Raw genomic sequence first — 25,544 nt, forward strand, 5'->3', positions numbered from 1 at the left:
GTCACATGCAAGTGAAATCTGACTGAAGAAAAAATGTCCCTTTTGAAAAACAATGATGCATTTTCAGTTTGGTTTACAATTGTTTACCTAAGATGCCCAGACAAAAACAAGAAACCCCCCACAAACACCAGCCAGAAAAATAAAAGCATTTGTCAAATATTTGACCTTTACACTTCCTTCAGACCATGACTTCTATTGATATGACCATGACATATTATTATAGGATCAATAACCTTATTTCCACTGGTTCCTCTACTGAACTTCCCTGCTGTTTTTATGATGAAATAGTTAAAGTATGTTTCAGGTTATCCTCAGGTACAGTTATGTATTGTTTTGGCTAAACCGTTTATAAAGTGCAGGAGCTCATACAATTAAAAAGAACTAGTAGTGTGATGAACTCAGAGTTGTCAGATGAAGAGTAGTCTGTTAATAGAGTTCTTACATATAATTTAATATCTATCTAAAAATAACCTTAGAACAGGCTACAACTCATTCTACCAGTGCTACTCTAAACCATTTGCTCTGCTTAATTAATAATATTATTGTTCACTTTTTTCCGATTCCTTTTCATTAAGTAGATAAATTTACCTGTATAAGAGCAGGAATAACCATCTGCACTGTCTTATTAATTACTTGGAATGTGTAAGTATCATCCAGACGCAAGACATTTGCTCCCATGAATGTAAAGATGGGCATAATGTTGTGGAGAACTTTATCCTGGAAAAGAAGATAGATGAGATTAGTTTGCTTTTTGAACTGTGTTGCTCTACATATTATACCTTAAGGCATTTCTCCTTTCCACAAATACCTCCGGATTCCTATAAAAGAAAATGGGAATCACTAGTATCTTCCAAAATCTCCACTAACTAATTTTAGATGTATAGCGTCCCTTTAAGCTACTTACTATCTGACTGTTACAGAAACCAAGATATACTTCTAAGCAAGTAATTAAAGAGTAGGAATCGAGAGCTTATTCTGTTACTCTTCAACTTAGTGCCATGGTAGAATGACAAGTCAAGTCGGCTACAGGGAGATTTGCAGAAGCACAAATATGACCGTGGCACACAGATTCCAGTGATTTTCAGTATCTTTCCCACCCAAACTTCTTATATTTGTAAAACATCTGCAGTATCTACAGTTATACAATAGAAAGCAATCATGCTCATTTTACTTTTTGGCTTTTTTTTTTTCTGAGATCGTAATCACTGTAACTGATTTTAAGAGAGTTGGTTTAGATGTCTTACCTAGCTCAAGAACTAGTTTCCTAGATTTTGCCAGAACTTAGAATGAGAAGTTATGGATACATTTTTCATTCAGTTTTACTGAAGGAGTGTTTTAGATTTAACAGAAAGGAGACTCACACAAAGTATTTCCTTGTATTCTGACCCTGAAAATCTTGTAAGAGCCAATATTAGTGTAGAATAAAAGCTCGGTCCTATAGCAAGTGATGGCAGTAAGATGGTGACAAAGAAAAATAACCCCAATGATAAAAAGGCCAAACCCTCCACAAGTTTGTCAAAGCTTTCCAGTTTTGCCTTTTGAGAAAACGTCCTATTTCCAGATATGTGGAGAAAGTAAAAATAAAGCTGCAAACTGAGTTTGATACATCTAGATATATTTTGCTGCTTTTACAGTTTCAAAGCAAAGCAAATCTTACTTAGAAGAGTGATTGTACGGTCCCGCTTCCATCCATAGAAGAAACAACCTGTTTCTCAATTAAAATCAGAGAAACTTGGTTTTATCATCAATTGCAACTACATTTCTCAGTGTTGTATAAGATAGAAACTTGTAAGAATCCATGTGCTATGAGACTAGATGTTTTCTCTCTTGTATATAAAAAAGCAGGGGAAAGAAGAAAGAGTGCACCAGAACTTTGACCACAGCCAGGTGAGGCAGGGCTGTTGTCAGAAAGCTTCTTGCATTTCTAATGGGCTTCACTGAGAGTCACAAATTACTAGTGGCCAAAGCACTGAGGCAGAGGTTTGTTTTCAAGTAAAACGGAATAGAAAGCCCTAAAAGAGCAGGGAAGCTGTAAATTTCATCTTGTGCCTTTCAGAAAGTTTCTCCCCATAGAACAGCTCTGTATGTTCTTCCCTTTTCCCAGTATTTGGAGTCTGAAGGAAAGAGCCGACACATAAAGGCCATGTACTACTTACAGGAAACATGACAGCAACAGCGCCAAGGAGAAGCAGTGCATGGTGGTGTGTCTGGGGCATTTTAGATATCCTGATGCACTGAACTATCAATTCCACGTTGAATTTTTCTTTGTCAATGATATCTGCAAGTAAAAAATATTCACTCATTAACACTTCAATGGCCAACGATGTAAGAATAAAAACAGAACACTCAAGTGCTAGTTTCAATTTGCAGACTATACCTAAGGGTATACAAAAAATGATTAAGAAAGCAAATCTGTATACCCTGTAAAGGAGCCTATTCTGCTTCAACAATACAGCATAGACTCAGAGAAGGAAAACGTTAGAGGCCATTGTTTTAATGCTGTACTGGAGAAGTTCTGAGAAACAGGTCTGGCAATTTTTACCTGCTGGGATTTTACTACCACCTGAAGACAATTTCTGACAGATATTCAGCAGGCAGCTGAGGATTAGCTGCTTTGTATATTCCATATTTTCCTCTTCTGATGCCATAGGTTCCAGACACCTACACATTCAGGGGAAAAAAAAAATCGGCATTATAAAAGGAGACTGAAAAATAAGTGACCAAACTGCATATTTAGATACAAATAAGAAACTGCAATCTTCATTCCATGGAATATCTACATTGAGTCTTCTAAAGAGCATTTGCCAATAAGTGTCTGTTCTTTTTGGTTTTCAAATACATCAGCTGGCCTAATAAAAGACATTTATCAAAGCACTGTCAGGAGTATAAGAGGATTACCTGAAATAGGACTGCCAGTCTATGGAAAGGCAAGTTGTAAGAAAAAAAGATAAATATCTGATCTATACATAAACTTTCCTAAGTGTCTGGAGATAGGGCTGGCAGGAAAAGCAATAGTTTACTTAGTCTGCACTGGATGACGGCTGCTCCACAATGTTTTGGGAGGAATTTTAAAGCTTAGGGTATTATTATGACAGCTCTGCAAAAGACACAAGTCCTGTCAATTGTGCCAGTTTTAGCACATAAGAAGCTATGCATCAGGTAACCATCTTAAAAAGCCCATGACATCATTTATAAGGGAAAAAAACCTCTTCCAATTCCCTTCATCTGATTTACCTAAAAGAAGTGAAAAAGCAAGCTACAAAACATGGCAACAAAGCAGAGAGAAAGTAGCTCATATATTAATGCTTTACAGTGTCTGCTGCAGAAGAGAAAGCTCAAGGACCCCTGTGTTATGGAAGCACAATTACCGGCTCAGCAGGTTAAAAAGCGCAGGTACCAACGCCTGCGGGCGTCTAAGCTTCTTCTTATGCTGCAGTAATTCCAGAATAAGCATAACCCTCTGCCAGCTGAAGTGGCTTGTTTCTGGTGCCACTTCTGCATCTTGAGGCTTTCTGAAAAGGTAAGACAAACAGTCAAGATATACATCTGCAAAGAGAATAGTACAGTATTTCAGGGAACAAACAAACACACACATAAGTAAAAAAAAAACAAACAAACTTTCTTTCATATAGTAACATCCTTTATGGCTCCTCCTGGGAGAGGTGGCAATGTGTGGGCTTCTGATTGAAGCAATAACACATTTTAAACCATCGACAGAAAATCCAGACCAAACTTTACAAAACAAGTATAGTTTGTCTTCTGTGTGTACAAAATTCTACAAAATGCAGCAGACTTCTGTGGAAAAAAACTCAAACCTATTACCAAATAACTGTCCAAATGCTGCTCTGCTTGCCATTTTGGAAACCTGCATCTTCACAACTACCTGTTGTCCAGCCACTGACTATGCAGGTGATGGGTGTATGTGCAAGAGTTTGTGCTTATAACTCTGACAGACACTGTTTACAGATGAGTGATGATTGTTAAAAAAGGTCAAGTGAAGGAAAATGAGAATATAAGAACAACTATGTCAAACAAAGAAAACCAACTCAATATCCTGTTTCAACAGCGTCTGAGAGTTGATGCTTAAAGAGAGTATAAGTACAGCAGACAAAATAGCTCTTTCCTTAAGAGAATGGAGAGAAGAAACAAGATGAAGAGATCTACAAATCAATTACTAACATTTTAACTGAAAGAAAATACCATCTTTCAGTCAACAGAACATTTTGACGAGCATCTTTAGGCTCATCTTAGGCATATATAATTTGTCCATACATCTTTATTACCAACCAAGTTTAATACCTACAAAAATGGATCTTACTCAGCTGCGTCAAGGCAGATTCTACAAAAGCAAATGCCAACATTAAAAGTACTGGGAATGGATTTTTTTTAAAAAAATTTTAATTATGCTTCCATTGGTTCTCAAACAGCAACACTGGTTGGTTTCCTCCTACCAAAAGTAGCTCAGAGTTATTTTAGTGCGCAGGGGAAAGGAAGCTTATGCTTTCAATAGAAACTATGATATGTAGTAAAACAAGTGGCATTTCCAAACTGTACAGATAATATTTTTTGACTTCTAGTTATTTTACCTCTGTTGCTGCATTTTCTGCCTTCTAGTTTGCTGAACAGTGGCCAGACTTTTGGTTTTCTCAGGAGGCTCCAGTTCTGTGACGATCTGCTCAGCACACACTGAAATCTGAAACAAAGCATAATGATGCAAGTATCAATCAATGACGTGTCATACCACCCATCTATGCCCCCTCCTTTTTTTTTAACCACACCCCCTTCATGCACATATGGGTATATATTCCACATTTTCAAGTCATATCACCAGTCTCTGAATGCCTGTCCTACTTGTAGTTCTCATATTAAATAAAATGAAGGAGTGATTACAAATCCATGTAACATAATAAATTGCTATATGAAAGTTACAATGAATGAATTTTGGGACAAGTTTCCTAGTAACAGTACAAAAGCAGTTTTTACCCAGAAAATGAAAATCAGTGCAGCTGAAAGAAGTGACTTCTGCTGAATTCATTTATATAGTATAGTAAATGACTGATGCATGGCTTTTAAAGCAATACCTTCTAAAATTGCTCATTTCACAAACTTCTCATGCCATTAACACAATTATATAATGTGACAAATAGTTTCTGATGCCTTTCATGCTATGAATTACATAAACAGCGACTGTTACTTAATGTAGAACCATAGAACCATCACATCAAGTTTGAACATACTTCTGTGTTCCGGAGTTTGCCACTTACCCCTTTAAAGACACTGCTAATTGTCTGGGCACAGAGCGGGTTCTTACAATTTAACAGTAAGTCAAACAGTACTTTTAAAAGCTTCTGTTGCACCATCCCATCTGACAAAGCTGCAAAGAATGGTTTAGTAATCTACAAAAAGGAAAAAGAAAAAAAGGATGCAGAGAGATTTATTGTAAGAGGGTAACAAAATCACAAGTTATGGAACTTAGGTATTTTAGATTATGTATGACACACCCAATCACACATACGTGACAGCATGAACAAATATTGTAAAAATTCGCATATTTACTATGTATTTGTATATATCCAGGAATCCTTTGATGCAAAGCACATACTTGTGAAATATATCCACCAGACATACTAAGCCCTGTAATTTTTCACACAGCTTGCCTGGTGGGGGGAACAAACTTGCTGTTGCCAGCCTTTGGTAAGTATAGGCTAATATATGGCTAATAGAAGGCCTGAATTTGTAGCCTCTTTCAAATGAGGCTATTTCTCACTTACTGTGTTTTCTTGACAATTTTTCCTCAGAAGAAAAATGAAGTAAAGCTTCTGCCTGATTGACAAAATCTGAAGGACAGTGGAACAGTAGTATCTGCAGGCATTCATCTGCACGCAAATACAACGATATTCCTATGCTGTACTTGTCAAAATGCAAAAATGAAGTAAGCAGCAATTTCTCCTTGTAAATTTAAGAGAGAAACTTTTGCAGCCTGTTTCAAAGACACTGTGGAGACCTTGAAAGCTGGTACTAAAAGAAAGGCAAGTCAAAAGCTATGGACTCTCCGACAGAGTCCTTGTAAATCCAATCCTAAATACTGCTATTTGTTTTAAGCATAAAGTCTTTCATAAAGCCATACCTGCCCAAGTGCTGTGATCTGAAAAGGTGGGATTTCTTCATAGATTTTATTGGCAGCATGCAGACTTTTGATAAATAAATCCAGACTCTGCTGATTCTTGCACAAGAGGGCTGCTGAATATTCATTAAACTTTCCAAGGATGAGATGCAGGAGCACAACTTCATCTTTCAACATTGCCTCAGGTTTCTTAAAGACCTTCTCCAGCAACCGGTCGAGTGCAGGCAAGAGGCGAGAAAGAATCATCTGCAAACAGAGGACAACAGAAGTTTTTATTCACTGTCATTTTAAGAAAATAGTACAGCTTCATTTTACTGCAACATCCGCTCTCTGCCAACACACTGCATACACTATTTTATGTAACAGCTATTCAAGAGGAAAAATACAAGACTTACTGTGAGATTACCATGAGTACATGTTCATCTGCTACTTTGCTATTCTCCCTTGCAGAGTGGTAGTTCATATTTTTAAAGTACAGAAACAGGGCAATTTTTTTCACCGATTTATGACCGCTGTCTCCTACTAAACCCAAATGTGTGGCAAGAACGCTCATCTTCTATGAGGTTCACAAACTTTTCAAGAGATACAACTGAACAAAGCATAAAAATTCATAATATCATTCATTTTTTGAACAATGAACTCCTGTATTTCTAGCACTTTGAGAATTCTGAATGTACTAGGTAAGAGGAAGTTAATACATACAAATACAATTGATACCACTACCTAATACATTACAATTGTGTACAGAAAGCTCTATATTCACTGATATCTAACCAAGGTAATACATTTCTTCTGGAACAATCTTCTGAAACAGTGTTTTTCAGTAGCATCAAGGGAGTTTCCTTAAGAACACAAGTGCAAAATACCACAGCCGTTACATTCCTGGATAGAGCATGCAAGTATTTTGTTTCATTAAACCATACTTTGCAGCATTACTCCATATTATTAGAGGTGTCAGCTTAATGCCTAATAGTCTAATACATTATGAAGTTATTTAACAGCATTATTACTAAATGAAATTTGACTTCGGCATTTCAATCTAGCGCAGAACCCATAAAACAACTGGAAAGGTGGCACTTACCTCACCGTGGACTTTATGAAGAATTTTCATTAAGTTTCTTGCAATATATGATGGGAAAATAGGATTCTGTACACAATCAATTATACTTTCCAAAGCTTCCAATAACTTTTTCTTATGGGATTTCTGTTTTGGTTGTGTCTCAAGCTCCTCAAATAGTGTTTCCATAATCTATTTCATTAGCAAAGTGAAAATTAAGTTATTTCTCTGCAACAAGAATGCCTTAAGACAATATTTAATGCTTTCATAACAATAATGCGATCTAGATAAAAACAGAATTCTTCATCTAAAAATAAACCACAGGTTAATGCCTCTTATTTGACTGATATTCTCAATTCTCTGTATATGATACATCACTTCAATGTTTTTATAGTCCTTTAAAAATATTAAAATATCAGTCTACTATAGCACAGCTAACTTGATTTCTTTTAGAAGAGACAGGAGCTCACAGCAGCAGACAAAACTTGTATTAATGTACGCCTTAGTAACAGAAATACCTGTGTTATGTATGTAGGGTCAGATATGATCTCTTCTGTCTTTTGCTCCAAATGCTGAAGAATAGGATGCAACAGAGACTCCTTTATCCCTCTCAAGGAACAGAGGCAGTTGAGAGCAGCCCTTCGAACTTCACTCACAGGACTACCCAAGTTAATTAGCAAAGATATCAGCACTGCAGAAAGAGCAAGAGAAGGAACGAAGGAAGGAGGAAAAGACAATACAATAAAGTGAGTGGTCAGAATTTTACTGTATCCATCCCTGAAGAGGACTTGGGAATTAAAAAGTGATCTCTAGACTACACAAAACCGACATGAATCTCACAGATCCGTGCCTCTGAATTTCTTCATCACAGTCCTCACGTTTGTGTTGAAGCTCAGAGAACTCATATACTGCTACTGACTGCCACATCCTTATACTGCACAGAAAGTAAGGTGCTGTAACTGACTTCTTCAGCATAGGAGAATGTTTCTTTAATACTTCTAAGATTAATAAAGAAATTTTTTAAGCTTAGGCGAGTAATGAGCAAGAAAGAGAGTTGTCTCAGCCTACTGCAGCTGAACATAAATAACTATAGATACCCTTCATGGTATAAAATATAATAAAATTGCACAAAATTTAAAAATACTATGACTAAGTCTTAAGATGAAAGATAGGTACTATTTTGCTTTACCTGGAGATGAGGGTGATAGCAGCTCTTTCTTTTTTTGATATGTCTGTGATTCAAGCAGTGCATAGCCAATATATAGAGCCTGAGTCTGTAACATTGCACTGACTTCACAGTTCAGGTGATTTGAAAGGTTATAACTGTAGGTCCATAAAATTGAAAGGAATTTGAAGAGAATCTCTGAATCTTTTAGATGTACCTTAAAGTTAACCAAAAAAAAAAAAAAAAAAAAGAAGCAAGCACTTGTTTAATAACCTTAATTTATTTGGCAAACTACTACTCACACCACCTGATAAACCACCCAATCAAAGGAGTATCCAGAAAGAGAACTAGAGTCAGAAACATTTGGGAAGAAAAAAGTTATTGAGTGGATGCTTCCAGTAAACAGTACTTGCATATCTATACAAGTCCACATGTTGCTTAACAGTTGGCTTGTTTAGTTTAACAGATAACTCATAGTCTATAGCTATGTAAATGCAAGGGATTTCTTTTCAATTATAAAAACACTAAAAAGACTAAAACCACATCCACATGAAAATATGCCAACAGCGCAAGAAAATTGCTATATGCAAAATAAAGCAAAGCAAATAACTTCTATTTCCTTCTAATCTTTGACTTTCTCATCAGTCGTACAAAGTGATTTTCATAAGTCTATAGTGCCTCAAAAGAGGTGGGCCTCCAATTTCCTCGTACAGTGCAGCTTTCTGTGCTGAGTATTCATGCTAAACTTTATTCTTGGAATTTGTCCTGGATTGGCTCTATAGGCTTTGTAATAATAGAGCACAGATGAAAATAAACAAATCCTGAATCATAAATGTATCACTGACCATCGCAGACAAAGGGCAGAGTGCCTTCTACCCCTCCACAATAGGAATAGCTGCTCCAAGAAGATTCAATTCAGTTTTTCACATATCTACATGCAATTACCTTAATTTTGCTTTAGAACATTTCTGGCAACATTTAATGACGATAGCTTCTAATTTTGAAGCTGTTCTATTGTCTCCTAATAGTATCTTGCTTGCTACATGGTCAGCTTACTCAGTCAAAAGTCCCACTAAAGTTCTCAGTGTCAGTACCATTTCCCTAGATCTTGTACATTGTCTAATTATCAGTTACCCCAAGAATTAACATCAGAAACAAGTTTTGTTATTAGCAACAAGTTATGTTGCTATTCTTTCCAACCTCTGTGTTTCTCATGTGCTGTTCTTGATGAAACAGCATCAAATTCCAGTAACAATGGCTTGGTGTCAATTAACTTGCTTCTCTTTTCCTCAGAACGTACAGTTACGACTCCAAGTCATCTACAACTCAGACTGCCAAAGTTCCTCATTGTCTTCAAAAAATTTATCACTTAATGTGAAAGAGAAAACATGAGACTATGTTTTAGGGAAACATGCAATATCTTCTAAAAGTTTTCATTTCAATTTTTGTATTTAAAAACTAACACATTTTACAGAGCAACTGTTTGCTTTGCTCCCAGATAGGACCAAAACTTTTAGTTCAAACTTGAAGCTCTTGACCTTGTCCTGCAAATCAGGATTATGTTTTTACCTTTGCCACAACTGGTCCACTTATTGGCTTTTTTACTTTGGTTTTCTATTACTACATTTAATAAGGGTTAACTAACCAGCTCAAGCTTAGAATTTCACCTCCTCACAGTACTTGCATCCCATAAGCAGTGTTGCCTGATCCATTCTCCATTTTTCTGTTTTCCTTACGATTATGTAGTTGATGACTAATAATTTAGAACAACAAATGCAAAAGTATTACCTTCAGTAAGAGATTCATCAATGCTCTGTACTGAACCGCATTGCTTCCCTCACTAGCTCCACAGACAAGGAGGTCAAATAGCCCCAATAAGAGGTGCAGGTAATCTTGGCTGTCTTGATCCAGAGATTCGGGATTCCACCATGCTTTCTCTAAAAAAAATACAGGTTATAAATACGACACAGTAGATGCAATATAAAAACTTTCAGAAACCATGAGAAAAAGGACATCTCTAGTTAAAAGAAGACATATATTTGGCTGATTTCATGTTCACAAATAAGTAATCTTTACAGATCTCAGTGACAACAAATGAAGAAGGTCAGCGAAGCAAGATTTGCATGTTTTCTGAAGACAAAAAAGTTAACCTTCCTTCTTCACTTCATTGATATAAAAGACAGTAAAAACCTTGACACCTACCTTTTGAAAAGGACAGAGGAGGTTTCAGACCATTAATGAAGTTTTTCAATAAGAACAGGAACAAAGCTGACTCCTCTGCATGAGCTGTCTGGTCACTGTTGAGCTTTTCTATATATGCAGTTAACAAGTCCTCAGGCACCAAAGTTTCCTCTGTTGTTTCAACAGACCAATTTAGGGGAGTTTCCTGTGAATTAAAATTCATTTTAGTGTATACTGTAACAATTTAATCAAATATAAGACATAGAATTATCACTAAAATTCAGCAATATTTAAGTTTCAACCCTCAAAGAGGCATCCTTATGAAGTCAATTACATTTCTGATTTTACATTTAAGCCTGCACCTGCAGTTTTAAAACCTAGGCCAGTTTTTACTACCGTTAACTAACAGAGTACATAAGGGAGGTAACGGAAGAATAAAATACCAATCTCTGTAAAATATCTCTTCAAAGGCACTAGGAGTTACAGCATTTGGTGGACATTCAGTTTCATCCTTTCATCTAGGTCTGTTCTAGCAACATAATCCACACATTTCAGGTATCTGTATATACAAAAACTCTTTAAAGGAATAATCTGAGTCAGAATAACTAATTACTACATATTGCTCTGTGTGTGTGTGTGTGTGTGAGGGGGTGCACACACAGAAGCACAGCCCTGCTTACATGGGCCTCTTACAGCCCCTATAAGTACTGAAAGGCCGCAATAAGGTCTTCCCAGGCTGAACAACCCCAACTCAGCCTTTCTAAACAGGAAAAGTGTTCAGCCCTCTGACCATTTTTGTAGCTCTCCTCCGGAACCACTCTTAGCATAAGCTCTTTTCATACTCAGCTGCATTTCTTTCTTTCTCCTATTGAACAAGTCAGCAAAACCTTTACTCAATGACTAAACGCCTTGATATTCCTAAGGCAAACAATGACACCACATGGTGCCACAGGGTAGCTGACAGAAACACCCCAAACTTTGTGCCAAGCTCACAACACTGAAACGCTGATCAGCAGGTAAGATACTAGCCTAGAGCTCTGGAGTTCTTTAATTTTTTAACGCAGATTCACTGGAGTAATAAAATATAAGAGCAATTCTTAATGGCAGCTTCTTGTACAGCTGCCAAGTCTGGTTTTGCTTTGAAAAGAAATGAAGATGTGATTTTCAGTCCTTCTCAAGCTTTCTGAACCTCCAATAAAAAAATATTCTCCATTACAAAGCAAATGCCCTCTCCAAACTGTTTACATCTTACCTCTGCAGGATCACAAGCTCTGAGATTTTTTATTTTTTTATCCAAGAAACGGAAGACTCTGATAGCCACTGAAAAATAACTTTCCTTCATCTGTGTACTGCAGCAGCACTGAACAAGCACTGAACCGATTATATGAGTAGTCACTTTCTGTCTCATGCTGTCTGATTCCACTTCAGCAACGAGTATGAGATCATCAACCTTAAAAAAGGGAGTAGAGGAAAAACAACAATAAAAAGTCTGTAAGATGGTGAGACTTCACTATGACTTTACACCATGTTTCATTTGCATATCCAGTTAAATCCTTGTTACCGTCTATCATCGATAACAAATCACTGCCTGCTATAATGGTACTTTGGAACCTGAGAATGCACAAACATCTGCTCCTATGAACAACCCACAGGTATACTTCTTTAGTGCCTAGAATTTTTCTTCAGGAAACTAAAAACTCCTGGAATTTAATTGCACTAGTAATTTGTCCAAATAGATAATAGCTTTGCTTCTTTTCCTTATGTTATCGTAGAAATCTGTTATATACATTTTTGCCTAGGAGCTTGAAGATGGCATACTAATGCTAACAAGGACACATACAAAGTTCTTCCATATCACATTTTTTCTACTACAGTGACAACCTGTAAAGTAAAAACTCCTAAGGTTAGAGTAACATGGTACACATACCATTTGCAATAGTGAGGAAGGGTCTCCTGAAGTAATGTTTTCAGAAAACAGCAGAATCATTTTCTTGTTGGCCACTCCAATCAACTCTGCAGACTTGCTAGATTTAATTGCCTCTTCAAGAGCTATTCCAAGGAAAAAATAATAACCAGACAATCTACGTATGCAAATCACATATTAAAACACTGGAGGCTTAATATTTAGAAACAGTCAGAAACATAGATAATTTCTTCATCTTTCCAAAGAGCTTTATAAAGAACTCTATTCACACTCATAGGATGACAGCTTGTCAGTGACAGGCAGTCTCCTTCAATAAGTGTGTTGGTTCAATAAGCATGATGTCCTAAATTGTCACAATTTTTCTTTTACTAAATTAGTTACAATTAATGCTTTACCTTCTGGCCAGCCTTTCAGTAAAGGGTGTAAGGAGCAGAGATCAGATTCTGACAGACAAATGGCCATTTTCCAATCTGCAGATTTTGAATTTGCATTAGTCATTACCATAAAAGGTAATAACTGCATTACTGCTTCATCTAGTAGTTCTTTTTTCTCTTTCAAAATCTCCTCTTTGACTAAAATTTGTATTGCTCGCTCCAGAACCTTGTACCTAAAAGAGAACAAGTGATGTTGAAAACCTGTTGATCAATCATACCCGCAAGATTTCTCTGATTTTTTTCTCCATTTTCGATGGCAATTTTCTGAATTCAAATAGCAGTGAGAATGCGTAAGCAACTAATGGGAAACGGTATGCAAATATTTGAACATTGCTCTTGCAACTCAGCATACATATGACAAAAAGTATCTGAAGGAAAAACCGTTTTTAAAGTATTCTTTTAAAAGTATTAAAAGTATTTAATACTTTTGAAAGTATTTTTAAAGTATTTAAAGTATTTTTAAAGTATTCTTTTAAAAAACTTAATGTATACCGATAGAATGCAGACTGAAAAAAGGCACAAACATACCACTTTCCATCCTTTGAAAGATCAGCTCTCTGGAAGATGTTCAAAAGACCTGATACTACTGCTTCTGGATTGACTTGTTCCCTGAAAATCTGAAAAGTAATCAAGAAAAATAAATGCAAATACAGTAAAATACAAAATAATTTACCATGTCACAGCAGAAAATCCATGTGCTATATCAAGTGGTAACATGGATCAAACGTCACTAACTGCATTTCTATTGATGATCAGGTAATAAAAATTTTATCAGAGTAACCAGTAGCTATAAGGCTGCCCAGTAAACCCTCTTGATACACTAAAGTATTGAGAATTTATTGAATGCAGAAATGTTTGGTAAACAATAAGCAAAACACTTCATAATTAAATAAGAATTGCTTTTACTTTACATAGTATGACAAAAATATAAGACACATTAACAAAAGACACTAAAGTTTAAAGAAGCACTCATGTGCTTCTATTCCTATTTTTTAGTGATTGAGGATGAATGAACACACAAGACCAATTACACTACTGCTAATAATATTCTCCACTACTACTAGCAGGAGCAATAAAGTAAGACTGTTACTCTAGCTGGAAACAATCAGTACAATGCATTCCAGAGTCCTGTGCCATAAACCTGAGCTGGGCTTTAGTACTTTGCCACTATCAACTGATCAAATGACTCTCATATGGAAAAAATCAACTGAGCACTTCTCACTAACATAATGACTTGTCACTGCATCATTTTCCATCCAAAAGGCAGATGATATGACTTGCATTTTTATAGAAAAATGTACAGAATAAGCAGGAAAGACACTTCACATAATAATCAAAGACTGAAATATGCTTTAGTAGCTACATTAAAAAAAATAAATTCAGGTTAACTGCAAAGACTTTGGGAAAGATCAGGAAGCAGAAATTTGGGAGGGAATAGTGAGGATGTAAACAACAGAAGCCTCCTAAATTTTGTGATGACAAAAGCTGTACGCTAAGGACATGAGAAGAACAAAGGCAATCACAAAGAACATGTTCCACACACACATATTCAAGACCAGTTAAGATCTCAGCTGACATATCAAAAGATGCACACTTACCTCCAAAGAACTGAGAGCAGACATTACAACATCTCTGTTGTCATCCTTGAGCCGACCAAAAATTGCTTCTTCTATGAAAGACTGATCAAAGCCTTCCTGAAAAAAATAAAAAAAGAGCCAACAGACAAAAATCATTTGTTGGTAGCACAATTTACAGGCTTTTAATGAAATATCTGAATCCTAGTACAAGAAAAGAGGTAATATTATCTAAATTAAACCGCAAATAACAGGAAGACTAACTTTGAACAAGGAAAGAAAGAAAAACAGAAGTATCCATTAACTTAGATTTTATCTTATACTACAAGCAGCTTAATAAACAAGAACTACATCCAGACTCCAGAAAACGGGGAAATGGTGACAGAAGCATACTGAAATCACCAGGAAAAACAGTGAGGATGACATACGAATAGTTTAATGTATCACTCGTCTTCAACTGGTATGCCTGACAAACAGCTTTTTGAAGATATATGTTAAGTCAGTTCTGTAAGTGGGAGATTCAGGACACAAACCTTTGATGTTTCAATAACATCTTTCAAATGCTGAAGAGCCAGGACCCGCACAGCTGGCTGAGGATGATTCAAACTAAGCAGAAGGGAGGTATCGGAGTCTTCCAGAAACTGAAACACAGATTTCAGGGTGAATGACTGCATATTAAAAATACTTTAAGTATATAAAAAGACAACGGGATAAATTATTTCAGCAAATTTTTGGACCCCAAGAAAATCCATACAATTTAGACAAAAAAAGCATGAATTACAGAACAACAATGTTGTGTAACTGTTTCGAATTTGGTCTTCACTTTGACAGACAGTTTTTGGAATACAGCTTGAAAAGTACAGTAAGCCACAGATACCTTTTTTCCTAGAAAAGCACTACACTTATCTAAGGATTCTGAGAAAGCTCTAGTGACAGTGCCAGTGTGACAGAGCACAGATAGAAACTGTTAAAAAGGCATCTCTGCCAGTTCAACTGTGTGCAGTTATCTCAGGAACCTTGAAGGCTAGAAGAGAGTCATATGCCTGTGTTCTGCATGCCTTGTTTTTGTTTTTTATTTCAATCCACTTGTTTTTCAGTCACAGAATCTGTGCCTTCGTTAAATCAATACAAAAATACGTCAACCACTTATCTTTTCCTACGTGCTTTCAGTTGTTCAGTCATTGCAAACAACAGTCATAATACTAACCATCTCTTAATAATAAATTCCTTGGACAGGTCTGTTGCGCTAATGGTTATGCTATGTTAGGCTGAGTTTCAAATGCTCGTCCGAAATGGCACAGGTGGAAATCTGTAGTCACTCTATTCTTCCATGTTACTGACTGCAAACATTCAGAAAATCAGTGCAACAAAAAGGACTGAGCCACCTTCTCTCAACTGCAATCAAGTTGTTTGTCACCTTTCCCAAAACAGACACCTTTGACACTGACAAAATCTTTAAGTAAGATGAGGCCTTGCTGGGCACCACCATGTTGTTATTATCAACCAGTACAATGTATGTAGGGGTCATGTTCCCAAAGAAGAAAAAATGTTGATAGCAATTGAGGCAGGTAGAAATATGTAAATTTTAACCACGAAAAAAAGCTCACGCTTACGAATGCTCATAAAAAACATGAACTTTAGAGAACTGATAGCTTTTGGTTTTACCATAATTTTGATCAAGCCTCCCCCAAATCACATTTAAGTAAGGTGTGGGGTTTTTTGGTGGAATTGGTAGAGGTTTCACTTAAAAAGAGGAAGAAAGAGCAGAACTTTGCCAAAACATCAGCTTTCTGACAGGATAACAAGACCTAGGATCACAAACTGAGCTTCTACCTACCTTGTATTTGCCACAGCTTAATGAGAGAGAAATAAATTGGTGAAAAAGATTTTGGCCAGCCTCATCTATGCAATCTTCCAGATGCTTTTCCAATACAGAATCTAAGGCTTTAGGATACCTGCCAACAGACGAAAGCCCCAATGTTTTCCACAGAGCATTACACAAGAACACCTATTTACTAGACAAATACAGGGAAATACAAGGAGGACGAATGCGCACGCGCTCATTGGAACCAGCTATTTTAAGTAACAAAGGCAATCAACCATTATGTGTTAACATGGATGAACAATATGCAGCCCACTAGGATAAATAATGAACAGAAAAGGTCATGCTCCACAGCAAACAGCTGTACAAAGCCAGGAGGTCTGTGTCCATGTATTACAATGACAACAAAATATACAAGAATAGATCAGTAGAATAAAACTCGGACAAGAATATTGTGCCTACTACACACAAGAAGCCAAGATCATAGCTGACATCGCCACACCACAGATTGTGGGTCTGTCATAAAAAAATGCAACTTACTTTCTCTCAAGAAGTCTGATAAGAGGAAGCACCTTTTGATTGAGTGCAGCCATTTTGGTGGGATTAGATTCAACCTCTGTACCACAGGAGATAAACTCTTCAAGAAATTTACTAAAATTACAAACAAAAGAAAAAGTCACCATTTTTTGGATGGTACAATTTTCATCAGTGTTATAAAGCACACTGCTGAACAGCTTAGGATTAATACGCATTACTTATTGCAAGTACAGATTTGCTCCTGGCTTCAAGTTTCACTCTGTCCTACAAATACCAAAAGCACGGCTCTTCTGGATTAGCCAGTGTTTCAGTTTCAAAAATCCAGGTTTGGCGTTAATTTATGAACTCCAAAACCCATGCTCATATAATGCTAATGACATTGCCAGGAACTAGTTGTTATCAAACCAGAAATTACTGTAGTACTGCAGAAGAAAAACAATCAAAGTTAACTCACGAAGCCAACAGGTGATCTAAATCCTTTTCCAGTGGTATACTCTGAAGAATAGCTTCAAGATGTCTGATGTAAATCTGATTCTCTGTCTCCTCAGATTCTTCCTGTTCCTCTAAGGACAACATGTGATCATAAAAGATGAAGAACAGTTTGAGAATAACCCCCTCACAGTGATTAAAGCTAATAGTTTGTACAGGCATCATCCTGTACTAACCACACAACTTGAAGACCACAACGTTCATTGATTACTAGCACTAACTCTCCATGTGCCAGCAGTGCTTTGTATCAACATCATTAAAATGCCAAAGGCTGTATTGCTACCAATAAATTTAAGTATGCTTTGGAACATTCCAGACCTCCTGCTACCATTACCTGTGCCAGCTACTCCCTACAGCATTCCCTGGCATTAATCTGGCCCTTTTCAACAAAAGAGCTTTCCTAACCACGATTTGGCAGTTACGAGTCCACAGTGCAGACAGACTTACTAGTGCAGACACCAGCTACTAGTGCGTGGCCAGTCAGCCTCACTGTCCTGGGCTGTTCCCAGGCAAGTTTAATTCACCAGGTAACCATGGATGTCAAACTACATATGGACTACGTATGATCTACCTAAAAATTCTTTTGTAGTACTACAATGCATCTCAGATATATTGTCAGTCAGGAATTTCATACGTCAAAATTAAGTTACTGCTGAAATACTGCAAATCAATATCTAAATCAAAGCAATATAGATATAACAATGCCTAAAATAGTCTCCTCTGTAGGATCTGGAAAAACAATCAGCAACACATACACAAAAGCACAATCAGGTCTTCACATGTATTGGCACAGTTGTAAAGGCAGAAGCAACTAAAATTACACAGCTACAATGTTAACCACAGCCATGTGTCCATAAGACTCAACAAAACTGTAAAAATGTATGCTAACTTACCCGTATCACTTTTCACGACAGTGCAAACAAGATGAGGCAAGAGGTAACGCAGAAGAGGAGAGATATCGTAGCCTGATGAAAGGTCTTGCAAAAGTGTTACCAGTTCTGGGGTTTTGCATAGATAATTAAATGGCCTGCACAATCAAACAGGGAAATTAAAAAATCAAGTATGCACACTCATCTGGGTTACCAACCCTTTCAAACCATGCAGACTTCCTAAAGATTCAATTTGCAGCATCAGGTAACAGCCTCATTGTAAACAAATGCTGAAAAGATTTAAAGGGTTTCACTTTCTTATTGCCAGAGGTTTATTGGCACATTGAACAGCCAAGAAGAAAACACAATACTGCCAGTCAGGTTGAGCACAGTGAACATACATAGGTTTTTGTCAAGTTGGTAGTAGAAGTAAAAACAGTTGTATGGATTGCATGAAGAGCTATCCTGACATTGCAAAGAGCATATCTATCACCCAGCAGCAGCAAAAGGAAGGGAGGAGAAATCATAGCTCAATGACAGGAGGTCTTCTAAGAGAGGAGAAGCAATTTTCCTTCCTGCTAACAAGGAGTTTCTCTCATCTGGATGCTGCATAGCGCATCAAGCATGCTTCTCCCTAGTTCCCACACCTTAGCTTTTAAGCCGTTTTCCTCTTCTATGCTGTGTTGAGGTATTTGGAAAATAATCACTGTACTTATCCCAGCAAAGATTTACTCTATTGAAATACTCACACTAACCCCTCTGCCAGCAAGCAACACCCTGTAGCATGCAAGAGTTCCATCACCATGTTCAACTGCACATCATCACTACCAGCAAACTGTACCAGGGCAGGGCAGACAGATCGATGAGAAGGAAGTACCACTTGTACTTCTGGAAGAACACCTGACTTGTGGGACCAAAGAAGTGGTGGTATAGAAGCACTTACACTTCAAGTGTTAAACTACATGAACTCAAAGCCCTTCCACTGCAGGGACAGAACTTCTTTCCTTCCACCTCTTCAAATAACCTCAAATTTGCACTACCATTACTATGCTGACTTCTCTTCCAGGATTTCCACTTTCAAGAAAAGCTCTTACTGTAAGGGCTCAGTTTTGGATATTGACAGTAATCCTCTACTGAGGGAAGCAGCAGAACAGGGACCAAAAGATGACAGACTTGCACCACTGAGACTCCTTAGCTATAGTGAGCATAAAAATTTTCAAAGTACACCAAAGAAACTTCTGAGCCCTTTGAAATGTCAACTACCAAAATTTCTGTTAGGAAAGTGTTTCTTTAATAGAAGGATAAAAAAAAAAAATTATAAAAGTGCAGTCTGAGCTCTTAAGAAGTGGTAAACTTCAATTCATGAAAACTTACTTTTTCCCAAGGTTGTCTCCTTTCTGCGTTTGTAGAAGTAGGTTCAAGCACGCCACCCCTTCCCTGACTAATGAGGGCACTTTAGATAATGTCTTGCTTATCTGTAACATCAAGGAATGCACCAATGAAGTCTCCACTGTCACTTTCACTGTCATCTGGGAGATTATCATGTATGTTGCAGCTCTGTAATCCTGTATAGAGGATTTCAAGCCCTATAAAAAGAGATAAAGGTGGATTTTTAAAACACACAGAAATGAAAAAAAAAGTACATTAACATAAATACCATTTTCATTCTGACATCCATGGAATCACACTACCTTCTTCTCCATATGTTAACTTTTAAGGCAACTATAAATTCAACTTCCAAGAAGAAAAAGCTGTTGTGCAGAAGACACATTCATTAACTGTTGCTCTGCTGACAGAGCAACAAACCTGGTGGAAAGAGGATATTAAAGCAGGCTGTCCACCCTGACTCCATTTCCTCACTGTTTAGCATGATAAGTCTCTAAGGCAAACAGGTTCATTCAAACTGTGTACCCACTTCTCACAGCTCTATTCCACACGCTACACAGGAAACAGTTCTTACAACCCTCATCTGAGGCGTGAGAAAGTGTTACTAGTCGTGGACTTTCACCTGCCCCATGTTTCTAAGCACGTTAAGAGTGACACGATACATGTCACATAGGATGTTCCTCTTAAATATTTTCTGCGGAAAGCATGTTGGCATGACACAGTACACTTCATCACATAGGAAGGAAAACAAAGCTTCATGTACCTTTTGGATGTAAGGCAGTAGCATAGAGACTATAGAGTTTGTTATCTTCTCTGCAGCTCCAAGGGCTGATACAATGGTGGAGGCATAAAACACAAGGAGAACTCTCAGTTGAGCTGAGTTGCCAGGATACTCTGAAAAGACCTGTACCACAGAAATATTAGTTGTTCGGGCATCAGGAGAAGCAGAAACACACATCTGGCTTCCCCCTACACCAGCAACACATCAAAACTCCAGCACGTGAACTCTACCAGCTCCCGCAGGCTCAACTGAAGTCATCAACTCCTCCCAGCAGTAACCCTCACCAGAAGTTACTGCTCCCCCTTGCAGACAAGGCAGAAGGAAATAGGTGCTATTCCTCAGCTACTGTAGTTAACCACAATAAAGTAACCTAAATCATTTGTGATTTTGGTGTAATGCTCAAGACTGAGAACTGGACAGCCAAGGAGCCGACTGGTATCTGTTTAACAGCCCCTACCACACCTGTGAACAAACCCTGTTATTGAGTGTGCTTTGTTTCATTTGATAGTGCATGCATTCTAGTTCTCCAAATAATTGGAACTGTTGTACATCTTACCCTTCTGAGACTATAAAACTAGCTCTTTATTTGACATTAACTGAAAAAAACCCAAATAAATCTGTTCACCTTCTAACATTCTCAATTTGAAGTTCCCATTAATATTTGAAGACGTACATTTAAAACACCCATGACAACCCCCAAAAGAGACACCCAAATTCAAAGCAGTTACAAACTAACAGTGGAATGATTTTATAAATAAATTATGACAATGAAGTACTTTAAAGAAATATAGTATCTTTTAGTAATAAAGTATTGCCAAATTGTCTTGTAGTGGCTTGTTGGTTCTCAGTCACTTCATTGTAAGAATTTCTGATACTGTCATCTATACAAATAATAAGAAAATACATTTTCATATTATTTACTAATAAATTAATCCTTTTACAATTTGATATATAATTCAAAATATTAGTAAATAGCATAATACTATAAAAATACAGAGATAGGGAAAACCAAGTGACAACAAACAAGTAATGTTTTAAAACAAATGAACAACCTTCACAGATTTTGCCACCAGCCTGCAGATGAAATCCATGAAATTCAGGTCTTTGTAGCAGTGTGTAATGACAGTACCTCTTGCCAGTGGAACTCCAGGTTTCTTTACATGATGAAAAAAGTAAAATTAGAATACTCAAGGTTAAAGTGAAGTACCTGAAGTAAAAATCAGTATAATCTCTAAATTAATCCCACCGATAAGTTAACACCATTTGAATTGAAATAAGTAATGGAAATGCACACATCTCTTTGGAATTTTTTGCATCTACATTAAGACAGACAATTAAGAACATTACATATGATCTACATTCAAATAAACATATATTTCAGTAATTGACTTATCTTCCCAGCAGTAGCAAACACTTGCATTTTAAAAGCATACTTCATCTTTGCCAAAACAAAGAGTAATTACAATCAAAACTTTTTATAATTAACTTTATATTTAAGGAAAAATAGCAGGGGCAACATGTGGGCATTCAGGATTCATCCCTGCAATTATATCTTTCAGTACAGTCCTACAACTAACCACATGAACAGGTGGACTATAATCAAACTTAGTAAGAGTCAAGATATTATTAATACAGTCCCTCATGTTTCTCCCAACTTGCATCTGTTAAATACTTTACCCTTATTGGATCCATCCAATGCCATTTGTGAGTTGGGCTTTTTATATCTAACAGCTGAATAACTCTCACAAAGAGTTTAGTCTCATGATATGGCAGAACACAACCAATCAAACTATCTTGATTGTAGAGATGGATGTGAAATCTAAGGAAAAAACATATATATACAGTTAAAAATTATCTGCAAGTCCAAAATAAAGACACAGTCATGTTCTTCTCACAACACCCAGCTTACTTGCTTTTAAGCAAGAAGAGATGACTGTCAGACTGACTCAGACACGTGGTCTGCCTACAGTCCAGAATCCCAAGGTAGCCACTAGCCTGTATGGGCTACAGGAAAGAAAGAGTGCTAGCAATTTTCCTCCTCATTCTCAATAGTTTTAGGTCCCTAAAGGACTGAAGATTATCTTAGTGTCTTCTGCATAGATTTCAATATTAAGCCTGACATTACAACAATCTAATATGAATGCCAGTATAATACACACATTAAAAAAAAAAGTGATTCAAGGGTTGTATCAACAAAATCTCTCACTCTTCTGTGACATGAAATATTACACTTGACGTATCTGGATCAGTTAATTTACATAAATAAATACATCAGTTCACCAAATACGTGGTTTGTTTTTCCTTCACACCTTCCTACGTAACCTTGAAATAAGAACAGTTAGCTCATAAGGGCATGCCATTCATGGTTCACAGTTAATATTGAGAATTAGCTATTTTACACAGCCCATTTCTAAAAGCGTATTAAATAAATGCCTCTCTAGGTCTTCTGTAAGATAGCTAGAGCTGGGCAAATTTGGTGAAAGACAGGCAAGGAAATAATTGCTTTTATACAGACTAGCACGACAGATCAAAATTTTCACAGAAATTTATCAAAATATGAAAATCTAATTGGCAAAGAACATATGGCCTCGTAAAGACTAAGCCCAAATGGATATTTTTAAGATTTTAACCTGTATTTTCAGAAAACCAAAGTAAAATTATTCAATTTTTTTTTTCTCACAGGGAAAAAAATCTGGCATTTCTAGTAGGCTTTTCTATTGATATGTAGGACAGTGGATTACCTGTGAATCAGCCACTCAAGGCACTTCTGGGCTGGTTTAAGCATAAAATAAGGGGACAGGTGAATCAGGAACAATGAAATATTCTCATCCAGCTGCTGATTTACTGCTTTAGACTGAACACTGCGTTCCAGGCCTTTGGATGTGGAACTAAACAAACTGGACTGGAACACTTCAAATGAAGGATCAATCGCCATCAGCTCTTCTAAGCCAGTGCATCCTGTGGTAAAAGACAGAAGATTGCTTTAAGCGCAAACGTTTTATCTCCCTGGTCCTCTCCACCTACCTTCTCACTGGCATATCCAGCTTCCTTTCTATACAGGCACATGTCATCCTCACCAAGCAAATCAAACCAAATAGTCAGCACGTCTAAGACCAAAACTTTTGCCACACATAACACATTTCTTAACTGACAAAGAATAAGAACATTAATGAGTACCAGCAGAGCACTCTTACAGCAATGCAAGGCAGCAGCATCCTGGACTGTGTTAGTGAGAGTGCAGCCAACAGGCTGAGGGAGGGAAACTGCCCCCTCCACTTGTGAGACTGCATCTGGAGCACTGTATAATTTTGAGCTCATCAGTAAAATAAAAACATTGACATATGGGTGCAAGTCCAGCAGGGGAATACTGAGAGGATGGTCAGGGGACTGGACAATAACATACAAGGAAAAAGAGGAACTGGGTTTGTTCAGCCTGGAGAAGAGACAGTCAAAAGGAAATCTTCCTGCTGTCTGCAAATACTTAATGAGATACAATATAGATTATCAAAAAGATGGAGACAGGCCCTTCTCAGAGGTGCACAATGTAAGGGTTGGAGGCAACAGATGCAAGCCAGAACACACAAAATCCCAAGTCAATGTATGGCTTGATTTTTTTTTTAAACACTAAGGTGTTCAAACATGGGATCAGAGGCCTAGTACTGGATCAGAGATCATGCAACCTGCATCCTCAAACTCAGCCAAATACAGGTCTGAGCAACCTGAGCTAACTACCCCTGTCCTCAGTTGGGCTAGTTCCAAATGAGCTCCAGAGGTCCCTTCCAGCAAAAATTATTCTATGATTTTATATGGATGAAGCAAGTAAAAGTAACTCATTGAACAAATCAAAATACAATGTGCCATGTACACGACTGGAAAACTGTTGGAATGATTTCTTTTACACATGCCTGTAAATAAAGCACAAAGCCAAACATTTCTTCTGAAATAAAGAAACCAGGTGGCTGGGTGAAATATGGAAAAAAATAAGTTATTATTTGCAGGAGTTTTATAGTAACTATTTAAGTAATTAAAAATACTCAGTTGTATCACAGGCATATATATCTACAAACTTGTTACTTAAAATCAATATATGTTGTCAACATTTGTGGTTTTATAAAACAGCTTTCTTACTCAAGAACTATCACATACCTGGGTAAAGGTCTATACAAAAATGGAAAGAGATAAGCACAAGATTTGAAGCGTGCAAACACAGCAATGGTTTTTGCTACTTTAAATTATTTGTGGCCATAATGCTATCAAAGAGCAGGGTGTCAGCATGTTTTCAGGAAGCCACAGAGTTTAGGTTGGAACGGACCTTGGGAGATTTTGAGTCCAAGGCCCTGCTCAAAGCCGAGTTAGCCCTGAGATCAGACCAGCATGCTCAGGCCATAATCTGGTTGGGGTTTTAAAATGGATCGATAGCACAATCCTCCCCAGACAACCTGTTCAACTGCTTGACTGTCTCCATGGTGAAAAAGCTTTTCCTTACATCCAATCTCAACCTCTAGTTTTTCAACTTACGTCCATTGTTTCATGTCCTCCAGCCACTCATTCACTCTGGAGAGCCTGATCCATCCTGAAGCATCCTCACAGGTACAAACAGGCTGGTATTAGACCCCTCAAACCCTTTTCTTCTGCAGACTGAATGAGACCAAACACGTTCTTCCCACCAGTCTACCCTTAGAGAGTAAATTCTCCAGCCCTTGACCACCCCCGGGTCTTTCCCATTACCTCACGAGAAATGTGCTCCTAAAGGGCCTTCTCTGTGATTTTCCCACAGACTGGAGTGATGCTGACTAGCCTATAGTTTCTTGAATTATCCTTTAGACCAGGGGTGTCAAACTCATTTTCATCAGGGGCCACATCAGCCTCACGGTTGCCTTCGAAGGGCCAAATGTAATTTTAGGACTGTATAAATGTAACTGCTCCTACAGTCCTAAAACTACCCCTGCTTAAGACCTTTTTTGTATGTGGGCTTGCCTGTCCCGTTTATCTTTTCCCAGCTGTTTCTGGATAGACACACGGCTTGTAAAGCCACGGGCACCTGGGCAGCCGGACTCACCGATGGCAAAGAACGTGTCCCTGTCGATAGCCGCGGCTTCCCGGCAGCTGAACAGCAGCGACGCCGCTTCGCTGCGCTGCAGGAGGCTGGGGTCGGTCTGGGGAAGCGCCAGCCGCTTCAGCTGCTCCGCCAGGGACGTCAT

At 37.5% G+C, this 25,544-nt stretch overlaps 1 protein-coding gene across 1 annotated transcript in view; it reads right to left on the bottom strand.

Moving 5' to 3' along the window:
- Nucleotides 1–25,544, bottom strand: part of HEATR1 (HEAT repeat containing 1) — a gene marked incomplete at its 5' end in the record, with an annotated part of 38,303 nt that extends 12,759 nt beyond the window's left edge. Inside the window, 28 exons of the mRNA XM_080341451.1 lie at nucleotides 589–717; nucleotides 2,157–2,278; nucleotides 2,543–2,661; nucleotides 3,369–3,512; nucleotides 4,587–4,693; nucleotides 5,265–5,396; nucleotides 6,128–6,370; nucleotides 7,206–7,373; nucleotides 7,700–7,872; nucleotides 8,371–8,563; nucleotides 10,135–10,283; nucleotides 10,549–10,732; nucleotides 11,780–11,977; nucleotides 12,455–12,576; nucleotides 12,847–13,058; nucleotides 13,414–13,502; nucleotides 14,478–14,579; nucleotides 14,993–15,100; nucleotides 16,297–16,414; nucleotides 16,822–16,932; nucleotides 17,273–17,381; nucleotides 18,201–18,334; nucleotides 19,551–19,762; nucleotides 20,326–20,466; nucleotides 21,396–21,497; nucleotides 22,021–22,162; nucleotides 23,085–23,301; nucleotides 25,403–25,544. Coding sequence (XP_080197577.1) covers nucleotides 589–717; nucleotides 2,157–2,278; nucleotides 2,543–2,661; nucleotides 3,369–3,512; nucleotides 4,587–4,693; nucleotides 5,265–5,396; nucleotides 6,128–6,370; nucleotides 7,206–7,373; nucleotides 7,700–7,872; nucleotides 8,371–8,563; nucleotides 10,135–10,283; nucleotides 10,549–10,732; nucleotides 11,780–11,977; nucleotides 12,455–12,576; nucleotides 12,847–13,058; nucleotides 13,414–13,502; nucleotides 14,478–14,579; nucleotides 14,993–15,100; nucleotides 16,297–16,414; nucleotides 16,822–16,932; nucleotides 17,273–17,381; nucleotides 18,201–18,334; nucleotides 19,551–19,762; nucleotides 20,326–20,466; nucleotides 21,396–21,497; nucleotides 22,021–22,162; nucleotides 23,085–23,301; nucleotides 25,403–25,544 — 4,122 coding nt within the window. The remainder of the gene's footprint in view (nucleotides 1–588; nucleotides 718–2,156; nucleotides 2,279–2,542; nucleotides 2,662–3,368; nucleotides 3,513–4,586; nucleotides 4,694–5,264; nucleotides 5,397–6,127; nucleotides 6,371–7,205; nucleotides 7,374–7,699; nucleotides 7,873–8,370; nucleotides 8,564–10,134; nucleotides 10,284–10,548; nucleotides 10,733–11,779; nucleotides 11,978–12,454; nucleotides 12,577–12,846; nucleotides 13,059–13,413; nucleotides 13,503–14,477; nucleotides 14,580–14,992; nucleotides 15,101–16,296; nucleotides 16,415–16,821; nucleotides 16,933–17,272; nucleotides 17,382–18,200; nucleotides 18,335–19,550; nucleotides 19,763–20,325; nucleotides 20,467–21,395; nucleotides 21,498–22,020; nucleotides 22,163–23,084; nucleotides 23,302–25,402) is intronic.

Source organism: Nesoenas mayeri (genome assembly GCF_963082525.1).
Source record: "Nesoenas mayeri genome assembly, chromosome: 3".
NCBI classification, from domain to species: Eukaryota; Metazoa; Chordata; class Aves; order Columbiformes; family Columbidae; genus Nesoenas; species Nesoenas mayeri.